At 41.4% G+C, this 17,126-nt stretch overlaps 1 protein-coding gene across 1 annotated transcript in view; it reads left to right on the forward strand.

Moving 5' to 3' along the window:
- The window catches only part of GABRP (gamma-aminobutyric acid type A receptor subunit pi), a 135,859-nt gene that overhangs the window by 39,055 nt on the left and 79,678 nt on the right, over positions 1 to 17,126 (forward strand). The window contains exon 3 of the mRNA XM_073546330.1: positions 259 to 365. Within this exon, the coding sequence (XP_073402431.1) occupies positions 259 to 365 (107 nt within the window). The remainder of the gene's footprint in view (positions 1 to 258; positions 366 to 17,126) is intronic.

A 17,126-nucleotide genomic window follows, 5' to 3' on the forward strand; every position in this document is an offset into this window, starting at 1 on the left:
TTTACTATGAGTATGATGACATAAAGATTATTAATTGCATGTCCAGCATATATTGATTCTTTTGTATTCCTCTTCAATTCCCATTTTGGCCAAAAGATGAAAGCTCTGAACAAAGATCCCTCTCCGTTGATACAGAATGGACTATATGAAAATGGCTTTTCTAAACTTAACCTATTAAATGCAAAATTTGCTTCATTAGTCAATTTTGTTCTAAGTAGTAAATTAAATATATTCATTATTTGTTTCTACCCGTGTCAGCTATCTTCCTACCGTTAATGCAGAAGGAAAGGAGGGAGAAATCCTTCCCCCTACCATCCAGAAGCTTATGAAGGGATACAACAAATATCTGCGCCCCTTCTTTGATAGTGAGTACTGGTTAATCATTTTTAAGTAACTATAGGAATATTGTGTAATAAACTGGATTAGACAATGTGCTGACTTTTGTATATCATGTGTTAAAGTTTTGCCAAAAGCAACGATTAGCGAGCTCTATGAGGACAATGGCATACATAAAGAGTTGATCTAACTCATAGTACAAAATAGCCCATAGCAATAACATTCTGTATAAACGTCACGTACCTTAGTACAATATGTAAAAAAAAAAAATACAAATAGAAAAAGAGGACTATTAACCTCTTCACGACCGCCCACAGTAGATAAACGTTGGCGCTTGCTGGGCTTTGTGCAGCGCCAACGTTTATCTACTGTCGGCGGTTTTGTGCCCCCCGGGACCCCCACATACCTTACAATGCGGGGATCCCGGTGCGCAATGCATGCTGGGACCCCCGACGTCATCGAGACCTGATTGGTTCAGGTCCCGATGACGTCAGCGTCACAGCAGCCAATGGGAGCGATCGCTGGGAAAGCTGCTTGTTTCCCGGCGATCTCCCTCATTGTAACGCGGCTTCTCCCTCTGATCTAACACTGACAGCTGATCAGAGGTGAAGCAGCGTTGTGTGACTAGATCGCTGCCTGGCACAGCTGATCGCTGCCTGGCACAGCTGTGCCAGGCAGCGATCTTGTCACACAGTAACGCTGCTTCACCTCTGATCATCTGTCATTGTGAGATCAGAGGAGAAGTCGCGTTATTATGTGCCAGGCAGCGATCTTGTCACATAGTAACGCTGCTTCTCCTCTGATCTCACACTGACAGATGATCAGAGGTGAAGTGGCGTTACTATGAGTCAGATCGCAGGGCAGCGAACTTGTGACAAAAAAAAAAAAAAGTAAAAAAAAAAAAAATGCTAGGGTTAGGGCTAGGGCTAGGGCTAGGGTTAGGGTTAGGGTTAGGGTTAGGGTTAGGGCTAGGGCTAGGGTTAGGGCTAGGGTTAGGGCTAGGGCTAGGGCTAGGGCTGGGATTAAGGTTATGGGTGTGTTGGTGTTAGGTTTGTGGTTAGAGTTATGGTTAGGGCTGAGATTAGGGTTAGGGGTGTGTTGGGGTTAGGGTTGGAATTAGAATTGGGGGTTTCCACTGTTTAGGTACATCAGGGGCTCTGTAAATGCAATATGACGCCCGCAGACCATTCCATCAAAGTCTGCATTTCAGAACGTCACTACTTCCCTTCCGAGCCCCACCGTGTGCCCAAACAGGAGTTTTCTCCCACATATGGGGTACCAGCGTACTCAGGACTCAGGACAAATTGGACAACAACTCTTAGGGTCCAATTTCTCCCGTTACCCTTGTGAAAATAAAAATTGGGGGCTAAAAGATCATTTTTGTGGAAAAAAAATGATTTTTTTATTTTCACGCCTCTACATTATAAACTTTACTGAAACACTTGGGGGTTCAAAGTGCTCACCACACATCTAGATAAGTTCCTTGGGGGGTCTAGTTTCCAAAATGGGGTCACTTGTGTGGGGTTTCCACTGTTTAGGTACATCAGGGGCTCTGCAAACGCGACATGACACCCACAGACCATTCCATCAAAGTCTGCATTTCAGAACGTCACTACTTCCCTTCCGAGCCCCACCGTGTGCCCAAACAGTAGTTTTCTCCAACATATGGCGTACCAGCATACTCAGGACAAATTGGACAACAACTCTTATGGTCCAATTTCTCCTGTTACCCTTGTGAAAATAAAAATTGGGGGCTAAAAGATCATTTTTGTGGAAAAAAAATGATTTTTTTATTTTCACGCCTCTACATTATAAACTTTACTGAAACACTTGGGGGTTCAAAGTGCTCACCACACATCTATATAAGTTCCTTGGGGGGTCTAGTTTCCAAAATGGGGTCACTTGTGGGGGGTTGCCACTGTTTAGGTACATCAGGGGCTCTGCAAACGCGACATGACACCCGCAGACCATTCCATCAAAGTCTGCATTTCAGAACGTCAATACTTCCCTTCCGAGCCCCACCGTGTGCCCAAACAGTAGTTTTCTCCCACATATGGGGTACCAGCGTACTCAGGACTCAGGACAAATTGGACAACAACTCTTATGGTCCAATTTCTCCCGTTACCCTTGTGAAAATAAAAATTGGGGGCTAAAAGATCATTTTTGTGGAAAAAAAATGATTTTTTTATTTTCACGCCTCTACATTATAAACTTTACTGAAACACTTGGGGGTTCAAAGTGCTCACCACACATCTATATAAGTTCCTTGGGGGGTCTAGTTTCCAAAATGGGGTCACTTGTGTGGGGTTTCCACTGTTTAGGTACATCAGGGGCTCTGCAAACGCGACATGACACCCACAGACCATTCCATCAAAGTCTGCATTTCAGAACGTCACTACTTCCCTTCCGAGCCCCACCGTGTGCCCAAACAGTAGTTTTCTCCAACATATGGCATACCAGCGTACTCAGGACAAATTGGACAACAACTCTTAGGGTCCAATTTCTCCTGTTACCCTTGTGAAAATAAAAATTGGGGGCTAAAAGATCATTTTTGTGGAAAAAAAATGATTTTTTTATTTTCACGCCTCTACATTATAAACTTTACTGAAACACTTGGGGGTTCAAAGTGCTCACCACACATCTAGATAAGTTCCTTGGGGGGTCTAGTTTCCAAAATGGGGTCACTTGTGTGGGGTTTCCACTGTTTAGGTACATCAGGGGCTCTGCAAACGCGACATGACACCCACAGACCATTCCATCAAAGTCTGCATTTCAGAATGTCACTACTTCCCTTCCGAGCCCCACCGTGTGCCCAAACAGTAGTTTTCTCCAACATATGGCATACCAGCGTACTCAGGACAAATTGGACAACAACTCTTAGGGTCCAATTTCTCCTGTTACCCTTGTGAAAATAAAAATTGGGGGCTAAAAGATCATTTTTGTGGAAAAAAAAATGATTTTTTTATTTTCACGCCTCTACATTATAAACTTTACTGAAACACTTGGGGGTTCAAAGTGCTCACCACACATCTAGATAAGTTCCTTGGGGGGTCTAGTTTCCAAAATTGGGTCACTTGTGTGGGGTTACCACTGTTTAGGTACATCAGGGGCTCTGAAAACGCGACATGACACCCACAGACCATTCCATCAAAGTCTGCATTTCAGAACGTCACTACTTCCCTTCCGAGCCCCACCGTGTGCCCAAACAGTAGTTTTCTCCAACATATGGCATACCAGCATACTCAGGACAAATTGGACAACAACTCTTATGGTCCAATTTCTCCTGTTACCCTTGTGAAAATAAAAATTGGGGGCTAAAAGATCATTTTTGTGGAAAAAAAATGATTTTTTTATTTTCACGCCTCTACATTATAAACTTTACTGAAACACTTGGGGGTTCAAAGTGCTCACCACACATCTATATAAGTTCCTTGGGGGGTCTAGTTTCCAAAATGGGGTCACTTGTGGGGGGTTGCCACTGTTTAGGTACATCAGGGGCTCTGCAAACGCGACATGACACCCGCAGACCATTCCATCAAAGTCTGCATTTCAGAACGTCACTACTTCCCTTCCGAGCCCCACCGTGTGCCCAAACAGTAGTTTTCTCCAACATATGGCGTACCAGCGTACTCAGGACAAATTGGACAACAACTCTTAGGGTCCAATTTCTCCTGTTACCCTTGTGAAAATAAAAATTGGGGGCTAAAAGATCATTTTTGTGGAAAAAAAATGATTTTTTTTTATTTTCACGGCTCTACATTATAAACTTTAGTGAAACACTTGGGGGTTCAAAGTGCTCACCACACATCTAGATAAGTCCCTTGGGGGGGTCTAATTTCCAAAATGGGGTCACTTGTGGGGGGTTTCCACTGTTTAGGTACATCAGGGGCTCTCCAAATGCGACATGGCATCCGATCTCAATTCCAGCCAATTCTGCATTGAAAAAGTCAAACGGCACTCCTTCCGTTCTGAGCTCTGCCGTGTGCTCAAACAGTGGTTTAGCCCCACATACGGGGTATTGGCGTATTCGGGAGAAATTGCACAAAAAATTTAGTGGTTCATTTTCTCTTTTTACACTTTTGAAAATAAAAAAAATGGTTTTGAAGTAAAATGTTTGTGAAAAAAAGTTAAATGTTTATTTTTTCCTTCCATATTCCATTCATTCATGTGAAGCACCTGAAGGGTTAATAAACTTCTTGAATGTGGTTTTGAGTACATTGAGAGGTGCAGTTTTTAGAATGGTGTCAATTTTGGGTATTTTCTGTCATATTGACCCCCCAAACTCACTTCAAATGTGAGGTGGTCCCTAAAAAAAATGGTGTTGCAAATTTTGTTGTAAAAATGAGAAATCGCTGGTCAACTTTTAACCCTTATAACTTCCTAAAAAAAAAAAATTATGTTTCCAAAATTGTGCAGATGTAAAGTAGACATGTGGGAAATGTTATTTATTAACTATTTTGTGCGATATCACTCTCTGATTTAAGGGCATAAAAATTAAAAGTTTGAAAATTGCAAAATTTTCTAAATTTTTGCCAAATTTTGATTTTTTTTAACAAATAAGTGCAGATCATATCTAAAAAATTTTACCACCATCATGAAGTACAATATGTCATGAGAAAACAATGTCAGAATCAGTAGGATCCGTTGAAGCGTTCTAGAGTTATGACCTCATAAATTGACACTGGTCAGAATTGAAAAAATTGGCCCGGTCACGAAGGCAAAAACAGGCTCGGGTGCGAAGGGGTTAATAGATATAAAAATGTACTTCCTCTGTCTTGTACAGAACTTTGCTATCACATAGACTTATCCAGGGAAGGGTAGGTGTTGGGTATTACCCTTTCAGGCCCACTCTTCCCTTTTGAGATGTCAAAGTTGGTGGATTACACATTCCCCATGCAGCAGCTACGTCATGTGAAATGAAATGTAGTATTACAAGTTGGTTTATGAATTAATTGCATTAAAGATGTCGCCATCAGTAAAGAGCTTGCATCACCTAAAGAATTTTTCAAAGCTGAACAGAGTATCCAAAAAGAAGTGAATTTTTGATATAGATCAATTAAAAAAGTTTGCTTCTGTAAGTACATTACATTTTCAGCTGTAATTGTGCCTATACTGATTCCCCTGTGTCTGAACCGTAGGTCCACCTTCAGTGATGGACGCACATGCTCAGTAGATTCCTTGCTCATGCTTCATGGTTATCTGGTAGTGAAGAGGCCAAAACTTTGTCCTAATGAGAGGAGAACTATGCATGTGAAGTTGATATAACACCGGGTGCAAGAGACAGCAGACATAGACATACTGTAGATGTAGATAGATAGAAGGCAAATATATAAGATATTGATAGGATAAAGAGGAAGACATAACATTAGTGAAACCCGTGAAGTTGCACAGGGGCCCAACAAGTGAGGGAGCCCACTTCCAACTCCAAAGTATGTGGAATTTTGAATTATGATGAGCTTTTGGTTTGCAAAGGGCCAATATACTTGCTCAGGGGCACTCTTCTGTCTGTGACTGTCCCTGGTGGGATCTTTGAGGGACAATTAAGAGTTAGAGACAAGAGTTAGCAGGAGATTACTGCAAAGCACTCCTTGAAAACTACTGGTCAAATCCTACAGGCTGCTGCCTGCCCATAGGAAGAGAACAGTCCAAAATTGAAGAAATGGGCATAAAGAGGCTGAATGGGTTGAAAAATATACCGAAGAGAGTTTTTTCCCCCCTCATATGGAAATAGTAATTATGGGTATTGCTCCACAAATATTTTTTCTTCAATTCTGATTAACAAGTAGACATTCACTGACAATGGTATTTTTCTACGCAAGCAGAAAGTTAAGGCTATAAACCTCTTTTTGATTACTAAACTTTTTGTGAATTGCTTTAAAGGGGTTGTCCACTACTAGGACAACCCCTTCTTGAACTAAATGTTTGGCCCCCGATAAATAAAAAGGCCTCCTGTGCCGGCGCCATTTCTGCGGTGTCTGCACTCTCTCTGCCTGGGGCTCCCGTGCGGTGTCGTGGCACAAGACCCCAGCACCCAATCAGTGCTGGCATCACTGTCCCCACCTACGTATGGCTTGTGCATGAAGGATAAAGTCTGTGCTACAGCTTTTCCCTGTTAGCTTCTTCATGTTCAATCCGTATGTAGACAGAGACAGAGACAATGACAGAAGTGCTGATTGGGCACTGGAATCACATGTCACAACACCGCACGAACGCCCAGGAAATGCGAATACTGACACCACGGGAACTGCGCTGGCATGGAAAGTGAGTGTACAGTGGGTATGGAAAGTATTCAGACCCCTTTACATTTTTCACTCTTTGTTTAATTGCAGCCATTTAGTAAATTCAAAAAAGTTCATTTTTTTCTCATTAATGTACACTCTGCACCCCATCTTCACTGAAAAAAACAGAAATGTAGAATTTTTTGCAATATCACATGGTCATAAGTAATCAGACCCTTTGCTCAGTATTGAGTAGAAGCTCCTTTTTGAGCTAGTACAGCCATGAGTCTTCTTGGGAATGATGCAACAAGTTTTTCACACCTGGATTTGGGGATCCTCTGCCATTCTTCCTTGCAGATCCTCTCCATTTCCATTAGGTTGGATGGTGAACATTGGTGGACAGCCATTTTCAGGTCTCTCCAGAGGGGTCTCTCAATTGGGTTTAGGTCAGGGCTCTGGCTGGGCCAATCCAGCATGGTCACAGAATTGTTCTGAACCCACTCCTTTGCTATTCTAGTTGTGTAGTTATGGTCATTGCATGGTTGGAAGGTGCACTCTGGAAGAGGTTTTCATCCAGGATATAAATCAAAAGGAATCTACAGTGGCGCTCAGAGTAAATGGTGCTGCAGAATTAAACAAAAAACCACTATTTTGTCAGTATAATCATAAAGAAATAAATAAAAATAATAAATTCGCGCACACAAAACCCTTCACCTTAATAAGGAATTAGTTGAGATGAAAAACTATTAAGTAGCAATACACACAATATACCAAGGAAGTAAATAATTCCGTAAAAAACCAAAATATTTAAAATTAAAGATTAAAAATATGCTGTTGGAGATTCAACTGGAAAAAGTCCAAAATAAAAAATCGGAATAAATTCTGAGGTTATAACAATTTATTTATTTAACATACACATAGGGGTAAAATGCTCGTTTAGAAAACAAAACCTCAGTGTAAAACATATGAAATAATCAGCAAAAAATATAAATGGATATAGCGCTATATCTCTAAATTGACCCTTTTTTCATTTAGAGATATAGCGCTATATCCATTTATATTTTTTGCTGATTATTTCATATGTTTTACACTGAGGTTTTGTTTTCTAAACGAGCATTTTACCCCTATGTGTATGTTAAATAAATAAATTGTTATAACCTCAGAATTTATTCCGATTTTTTATTTCATCCAGGATATCTCTGTACTTAGCTGCATTCATGTCTCCTTCAATTGCAGCCAGTCGTTCTGTCTCTGCAGCTGAAAAACACCCCCATAGCATGGTGCTGCAACCACCATGTTTCACTTTTTTTGGATTGTATTGGGCAGGTGATGAGCAGTGCCTGGTTTTATCCACACATACCGCTAAAAATTATCAACAAGAAGGTCTATCTTCATCTCATCAGACCAGAGAATCTTATTTCTCATAGTCTGGGAGTCTTTCATGTGTTATTTTTAGCAAACTGTATGTGTGCTTTCATATGCCTTGCACTGAGGAGAGGCTTCCGTCGGGCCACTCTGCCATAAAGGCCCAACTGGTGGAGGTCTGCAGTGATAGTTGACCTTCTAGAACTTACTCCCATCTCCCTACTACATCTGTGGAGCTCAGCCACAGTGATCTTGGGGTTCTTCTTTATCTCTCTCACCATGACTCTTCTCCCATGATTGCTCAGTTTGCCTGGACGGCCAGGTCTTGGAAGACTTCTGGTGATCACAAACTTCTTCCATTTAAGGATTATGGAGGCCACTGTGCTCTTAGGAACTTTAAGTACTGCAAAAATTCTTTTGTAACCTTGGCCAGATGTGTGCCTTGCCACAATTCTGTCTCTGAGCTCCTTGGCCAGTTCCTTTGACCTCATGATTCTCATTTGGTCTGACATGCGCTGTGAGGTCTTATATAGACAGGTGTGCGCCTTTACAAATCAAGTTTATGTAAACACAGCTGGACTCCAATGAAGGAGTAGAACCATCTCAAGGAGGATCACAAGGAAATGGACAGCATATGACTTAACTATAAGTGTCTGAGAAAAGGGTCTGAATACTTATGACCATGTGATATTTCTGGTTTTCTTTTTTAATAAATTTGAAAACATTTCTACATTTCTGTTTTTTTTCAGTCAAGATGGGGTGCAGAGTGCACATTAACGAGAAAAAAAATGAACTTTTTTGAATTTACCAAATGGCTGCAATGAATGAAAAATGTAAAGGGGTCTGAATACTTTCCGTACCCACTGTACACTTTATTATTTTATGGGGGCCAAACATTTAGTTCAAGAAGGGGTTGTGTTAGTAATGGATAACCCCTTTAAACCAAATTAATAAAGCAGTGGTGGGAAAGGAGACTTAGAAGAAAGTTGAGGTAGGACACATCTGCACGTGATCATAAGGTCATAAAATAACTACTTCAGCAAGATTATGGTGGTCATGAGAGTGTTCCTCAAACAGTTATTGTCACAATTCTGTTGTCGGCTATCATGGAAACAGGGGTTCCTTCTCTGTCTCTAACACTAGGGGCACCCTAGCTCGTCCTGTTCTCTGGATTACTTCTGATGGTGTAGACTCTTAAACTCCTGAATCTGCCCTCAGACTGTTCCCTTCCCCAACCCAGGGAAGAGGGGAAAAGTAGTGTATGGCGATACATCAACTAGACTAACAAGTCTAACAATACCAACAGGGGTAAAGGAAAACACCAATCATACAAATATACACACACAAGCAACAGAGGTAAACATCAGGAAGTGGAGTATGGGGAAAACCAAAGTAGTAGAAGGAGAGAATTAGTACATAACCAAACCCTTGCAACAGTCTCAGATAAATCCACCAAATGCATTCTCAAACAACAACAAACCACCAGCTCCTAAACTATGTAGCAATGAAGCCATCTCTGGCAATGAGTGCTGGCCAGAGCCCAGAATATACAGGAAAGGGGAGTGGTTCACAGTGAACTGCTGGGATCCTTAATGCAGGAAAGCTTCTAATCGGTGCAGGAGTACGATAAATCAGATGCTGTGGTGTTCTCACTTGCGGTAAACCTGGGACCGTTATTTTGAATGTATGTGTGGGCTTAGTCTCCTTACAACAAAAGAAATGCAAAAACGGCTTTGTCAATGGTATGTACATCCTTCCTAAAGTCTGTGACACAGAATCTTTACCTCTTATTTCACCAGTGACTTACATATTGACACCCTAATTTAGTATATCACAGTAGACAATAATATTATTACGACTTCCCATCTGATTTTTTAAAAATACTTCCGTAGCTTTCCAAGAGATGTATTTTTGATGCTGCACTATGTAACCAAGTTTGACATACCTAGAGTTATTGAAGCTGTCGGCAATTTTTGTTTTGGAAATTATAAAAGCAGACCGATTATAACAATTGTCTTATTATATATGCATTAAGGTAGGATTGTTCCTTTAGTTTAGCTGTGTTTTATTTTTTTTTATACAGTTGCAATCAAAATTATTCAGCTCCCATTGCAAATTTGGTGCATTAGTAAAACTTGCAAACTTTCTGCTGTTTGCAATAAAACAACCGAACAAGAATAATTGAAGTCCCTCAACAGAACTAATATAAGACGTAGCTTCTACATAGTTAACACAAAAGTACACTTTTACTGACTACTGCAGTCTCAAAATTATTCATTCCCTTCTTGCCTTTGGTATTTAGTAGAGCACTTTGTTATGACCTGATGCAAACATGATGCATTGCTAGACACCAGTCTTTGGCAGCGTTCCCGAGGAATCTTAGTCCATGCCTCATGGGCAATGGCCTCTAGTTTGCAAATATCCTTGGGTTGTCAATAGACTGGTCCAAAAAGTTAGTAGGACACAAGGAAGGAAAAGAAAGCAAAATGATACAAAGGCATTGCATGTTCCTAGGGATACAACAGGAAGCAGAGTTTTCAAGGTCAAGGATAAAAGAACAGTGTCTACACTACCTGAACGTGAAGAACAATGGAAGCTCAAATACCATAATTATGGTATTTCAGCTTCCATTGTTCTTTCGGTTTTTGCAAACATTTATTGGAAGCACCAAGTAAATTTCAATATTATATCCATTTGGTCTTTACTACCTGAACGGGGCAGAAAGAAGATATCTCCTGGCTTCCAATCAAAATTCAAGAAAACTAATCTAAAGAAATCACATTTTGGTGTAAACTTAAATGGGTTGTACTAAGTTAGGAAGCAATTGCCTATCCATGACAGGGAGTAACTTTATGATTGCTAGGGGTCTCAATGCTTGGGCTTCTTCTGAGCCTTGTTCTCTGGACCATTGGCAGTCCCAGAGGTGAACCCCCGATCAGCAAGTTATCACCAATCCTTTTAAAATGTGATAGCTTGCAAAGTTGGCAAAAATCCCTTCAGTAACTCTGACAATCGTGGGAGATGTTTGACTGCTTATTAGTCATTGTCGCAATTATGGATAACTTGTACCAATAATCAATCCCTTTATACCTTGAGAGAAATAATGAGACATTTGTAATCAAGACATCTTCTTTAATATTAAAACAGTTTCACTCTGGGCCCCATTCTTGGATGTAAGTCAACCAAAAAACTCTGTCATTTTCTGCACCCAAGCTTTTCAACTCCAAGTGAAGAATATTGAATCCGCTCCAATACACCAACTGATTGATAAAGTCCATCAACTGTTCCTCTTTATCAAACTCTGAAAGCCAAATGCCAGACAAACCTCATAATACATGGGATAATCCAATTAAGTACAATCACTCATAATTCACTACCACTATGTTGGGGCTTTTCTACCTAAAGTGGACAGATTAAAAACCAAATAAATGCCCAGATTTCTGTGTTAGTTAATTCCCTCCAAACTTATTTGAGCTGTATTTATGGATATGTTATAGGGGTAATCTTTAAGTTAATGTGTTGGGGGCATGATATACAGGTGTTTGTTAGTGCAGCCTTCCTCACACACTGCACCGAGCTCCCGTTCTCAAAACCGCTGCTATGTGTACATAGGGAGAGACCTGTCAATCACCTGGAGCAGCACTGGGATAATTGGACCACTGCTGGTGTACTGGGGATTATTGCCTTTTCATTCAAGCTTTAGCTTTTGGTTAAATGGCCTCACATTTCACTCTAGAAAACATTGGTATACAGAGGAAATCAAGGTTAGCACAAATACTGAAAGGGTCCAGATCCTATGGCTGCAAATTAAGCCCAAATCATTATCCCTCACCACCGTGCTTGACAGTATTAGGTGTTTGTGCTGATATGCTGTGATTAATTTTTGCCAATGGTGCTGCAGGTTGTTATGGCCAAACATCTCTACTTTGATATTATTGTACTGTACTGTGATGAACTTGAACATTTAGCATGATGAGTCCTTTAGGTTCTGGGCTGTAGCTCTTTGGGTTTTTGTTATTTATCTGAGATTTGCATGGTTTGACCATGGGGAAAATTTGCTGGGATGTCTACTCTTAGGAAAAATGTCAACTGTTTTATTGACTAGTTTGCCACTTATGAATAATCTTTCTCATTGTAGAATTAATCCACATTGATCTGAAATACCTTTTTACCCCTTCTGAGATAGATGGGCAGCAACAATTTCTTCTCAAATATCATTGCCAATTTCTAACTTCTTTGGTATTGTGTTAACACTGCCTGAATGCTCTGGACCAGCAAAGTGCCAAAACTTCAGCTTTTCTACAACTGCTCAGACTTTCTAATTAACAATAAATCACCTAGCTGCTATATACTGTACAGTCTTAATTCCTATAGAATAGGTAAAACTAAAGAATTCAAAGAGGGGATAGTTAGTCATGAATTTGAATTAGGACGTTTGTTTTTCACCTGGATTTAGAAATGCGTGTTACTGTTGGTTTTCATGTTATATTTGTTCTTGCACTGTTTCGGGTGAGTATATTACTGAGTCACGCCTAAGCAGTCAGGATAAGACAAATTTAAGTGCAAATAAATTTGATTATTTTGAATTATCAGCTCCAGTGATAATAAAACATCCCAAGATATTGTCCCCTAGAGAGGATTCCAGAGATCGCACTAAACTACATCAGACAGTTTGGTATTTATTTTCTTTATTTGCTTATTTTCATCGCCCTCTGGTTATGTGTTCAGATTTCATCAGTCAAAGCAATATATATTCTAATGAATTATTAACACATATTTAAATAAGTACACATCAACAGAAACAAGGCAGGATATATTCTAAGTGGAGTGGGGGATGGAGGGATGGCATAGTTATGGAAGAATCTTTCTTAATCATATTGCCCCCATAGATGTCTACTAAGTGGTGATCCCCACTCCAGTATGCCCACTTGTTGAAGGAGTCGGAGTTCCTCCACCCCATTTCAATAATTCCTGGCACTGCTTCAAAGAATCAATTGTGTCTCTGATGGTACAAATATACGGACCATATTACGGTGTCAAAATGATCTCTATGATCTTTGTGATCAGTGGGGCATATCCTGCTTTGTTTCCTGACAAAAGCACCAAGCAGAACATGAGAGCGTTGATAGGTGAGTGACCCACAGACCACCAGGGAAGACTCAACCCCTGTATAATTCTAGACCTATGGTGATGCTAGCATTAACTTTTTCACAAACATGGTTATTACTGTTTAAAGGGCATCTGTCAGTAGGAACAACCCTCTTAAGCCATCTATATGGGTATCCGGGTCATAAAAAGTTGAATAAAATGATACTTTGATATGTTTTATTCCTGAGAAATCCATATTTTTCCTAATATGTAAACTATCTGTTAAGGTTAGATTTCAGAAAGGCAAATTTTAAGGGATTCAGAAAGAGAATTGAAGGGATCCAATAGATGGATATCCTTAAAGACAAAAATGTCCAGGAAGGATGGGAAATCTTGAAAAATGAAATTCTCAAAGCACAATTGTTAACAATTCCGAAAAGAGGGAAGAATAGGAAGCATTTAAGGAAGCTAGGATGGATGAACACAGAACTTAAGCACATGCTAAAAAAGAAGAAAAAAATGGAAAGAGGGAGGCATATCTAAAGAAGAATATCATGCTGTCTGTAGAAACCTGCAGGGCACAAATCAGATTATCTAAAGCTGACAATGAATTGAGGCTTGCAAGAGATGTCAAAAGCAATAATAAAGGATTTTGGGGATATGTCAAAAGTAAAAGAAAAGTCAAAGATGCTATAGGATTTTTACAGGATAAAAATGATGAAATGGTAAGACAGGATGTTGAGAAGGCCGAACTTTTAAATTCCTATTTTGCATCTGTTTTCTCTCAGAAAGGAAATGTAACATCAACTGTTCTTCACTGTCCTATTAAGGGAATAGAAGAATCCAGGATATCTATAAACAGAAAGATAGCGAGGAAACACTTAGCTAACCTAAATTAATTCAAGTCTCCAGGTCCAGATGAATTACACCCCAGAGTACTGAAAGAGATAGCAGAAGAAATTTTTGAACCCCTCTCCATAATCTTTGAAAATTCTTGGAGAACAGGAGAAGTCCCAGAAGACTGGAGAAGTGCAAATGTTGTTCCTATCTTCAAAAAGGGGAAGAAGGTGGACCCAGGCAACTATAGGCCGGTGAGTCTGACTTCTATACCAGGAAAGATCTTTGAACAAATTATTAAACAACATGTATGTCAGTACCTGGATAAGAATGAAGTGATTAAACAGAGTCAGCATGGGTTTGTAACTAATAAGTCATGTCAGACTAACTTAATTTCCTTCTATGACGGAATCACTGATTGGGTGGATCAAGGAAATGCTGTAGATATAGTATTTCTTGACTTCAGCAAAGCATTTGACAAAGTATCTCATACAATCCTTATTGAAAAAATGACTAAGTATGGAATGGACAAGGCAACTGTTAGGCCGGTTTCACATTAGCGCTTTTTCAGCGCGCGCACGGCCGGGGGTAGCTCCGCCCCCGAGCCGGCTCTCTGCCCAGCGTGCCCGCCCCTTGCTTGTAGCGCCGCCTACTAGCGGACAGCGGCGCCTGCGATCGGCGCACCCTATCTTTAGCATAGGGTGCGCAGATCGTGCGCAGGCCGTGCGCTAGTTGCGCTTTGACCTGCGCTGCGCACTTTTGACGGTGCGCCGTGCGCGCCAAAATCAAACTTTTCGGATTTTGGCGCGCACGGCGCACCGTCAAAAGTGCGCAGCGCAGGTCAAAGCGCAACTAGCGCACGGCCTGCGCACGATCTGCGCACCCTATGCTAAAGATAGGGTGCGCCGATCGCAGGCGCCGCTGTCCGCTAGTAGGCGGCGCTACAAGCAAGGGGCGGGCACGCTGGGCAGAGAGCCGGCTCGGGGGCGGAGCTACCCCCGGCCGTGCGCGTGCTGAAAAAGCGCTAATGTGAAACCGGCCTTAGGTGGATTCACAACTGGCTTAGTGATCGGACCCAAAGAGTGGTCGTAAATGGCTGCACATCCAGTTGGAAGAATGTCTCAAGTGGGGTACCACAGGGCTCTGTCCTGGGCCCTGTATTGTTCAACATCTTTATCAACGATTTAGATGAAGGAATTGAGGGTAAACTGATTAAATTTGCTGATGACACAAAGCTAGGAGGGATAGCTAATACTAGAGAAGAGAGAGAGAGGATTCAAAAAGATATAAATAAACTGGAGAAGTGGGCAGCAACTAACAGAATGGGTTTTAACAGGGAAAAATGCAAAGTACTACATCTGGGCAATAAAAATGAAATAAGCATATACAGAATGGGAGGAATAGGGCTAAGCAACAGCACATGTGAAAAAGACTTGGGTATACTAATAGATCACAGACTGAATATGAGTCAACAGTGTGATGCAGCAGCAAAAAAGGCAAATGCAATTCTAGGATGTATTAACAGAAGCATACAGTCTAGAGCACGTGAAGTCATTATTTCCCTCTACTCCTCTTTGGTCAGACCTCATCTGGAATATTGTGTCCAGTTTTGGGCACCACATTTTAAAAAAGACATCAACAAACTGGAGCAAGTTCAGAAAAGAGCAACCAGAATGGTGACCGGTCTGCAAATCCTGTCTTATGAGGAAAGGTTGCCGGATTTGGGATTGTTTAGTTTGCAAAAGAGAAGACTGAGATGAGACTTAATAGCTGTCTACAAATATCTAAAGGGCTGTCACATTGTAGAAGGATCATCTTTATTCTCAATTGTACAAGGAAAGACTAGAAGCAATGGGATGAAATTGAATGGGAGGAGACACAGATTAGATATTAGAAAAAACTTTTTGACAGAGTGATCAATGAGTGGAACAAGCTGCCACGAGAAGTGGTGAGTCCTCCTTCAATGGAAGTCTTCAAACAGAGGCTGGACAGACATCTGACTGGGATGATTTAGTGAATCCTGCTTTGAGCAGGGGGTTGGACCAGATGGCCCAGGAGGTCCCTTCCAACTCTACGATTCTATGATTCTATGATCTATGGGTCAGACATGGATCTCTTCACTTGGAAGAAAACAAATTCATGAGACGACTTCACTGCATTCAAACAGGCAACACTCGCTTTCAAATCTGCTAAACAGGCCTACTTCACAGCCCTCATATCTTCCCTATCTTACAACCCAAAACAGTTATTCAAAACTTTCAATTCCCTCGTCCGCCCACCACTGCCCCCTCCAACCTCCCTCATCTCTGCTGAGGACTTTGCCACACACTTCAAAAATAAGTTCAACCAAACAAGGCAAGTCTTCATTGTTCAACCACCACAACCCCTTTGTATACCAGACCAATGCCCAAACCCCATATCCTCCCTCTCCAACATCACTGAAAGGTAGCTTAATCGTCTCTTCTCCAAATCGCACATCACAACCTGTGCACTTGACCCCATCCCACCTCCTCCCCAACCTCACCACCACACTTATCCCATCCCTAACTCACCTCTTCAACCTATCACTAACGTCCGGTACCTTCCCTTCTGCTTTCAAACATACCACAATCACTCCTATCCTTAAAAAGCCAACCCTCGACCCAACCGCTATGTCCAGCTATCGCCCAATATCACTGCTACCATTCGCTTCCAAACTCCAGGAGCTGCACGTCCACGCTGAACTTTCCTCCCACCTCTCATCTATCTCTTTGACAATATACAATATGGCTTCCGCCCCCATCATTCCACTGAGACAGCCCTGACCAAAATTACTAATGACCTACTTACAGCCGAAGCAAACGGACTATACTCTATACTCCTGCTTCAAGACCTGTCCTCTGCATTTGACATAGTTGACCACTACCTCCTACTACAGATCCTCTCCTCCTTTGGCATCAAAGACCTCGCCCTATCCTGGATCTACTCATACCTCTCCAACCGCACATTCAGTGTCTCCCACTCCCACACTACCTCCTCATCCCACCCTCTCTCTGTTGGAGTCCCCCAAGGCTCTTTTCTAAGACCCCTACTCTTCTCAATTTATACCTTTGGCCTGGGTCAACTCATAAAGTCCCATGGATTCCAGTACCACCTTTATACTGATGACACTCAGATCTACCTCTCTGGCCCAGACGTCACCTCTCTGCTCTCCAGAATCCCAGAGTGTCTATCAGACATATCCCCCTTCTTCTCCTCTCGCTTCCTCAAGCTCAATGTGGACAAATCTGAACTCATCATCTT

Source organism: Dendrobates tinctorius, unplaced genomic scaffold (assembly GCF_039654945.1).
Source record: "Dendrobates tinctorius isolate UK_male_01 unplaced genomic scaffold, ASM3965494v1 ptg000147l, whole genome shotgun sequence".
Taxonomy (NCBI): domain Eukaryota; kingdom Metazoa; phylum Chordata; class Amphibia; order Anura; family Dendrobatidae; genus Dendrobates; species Dendrobates tinctorius.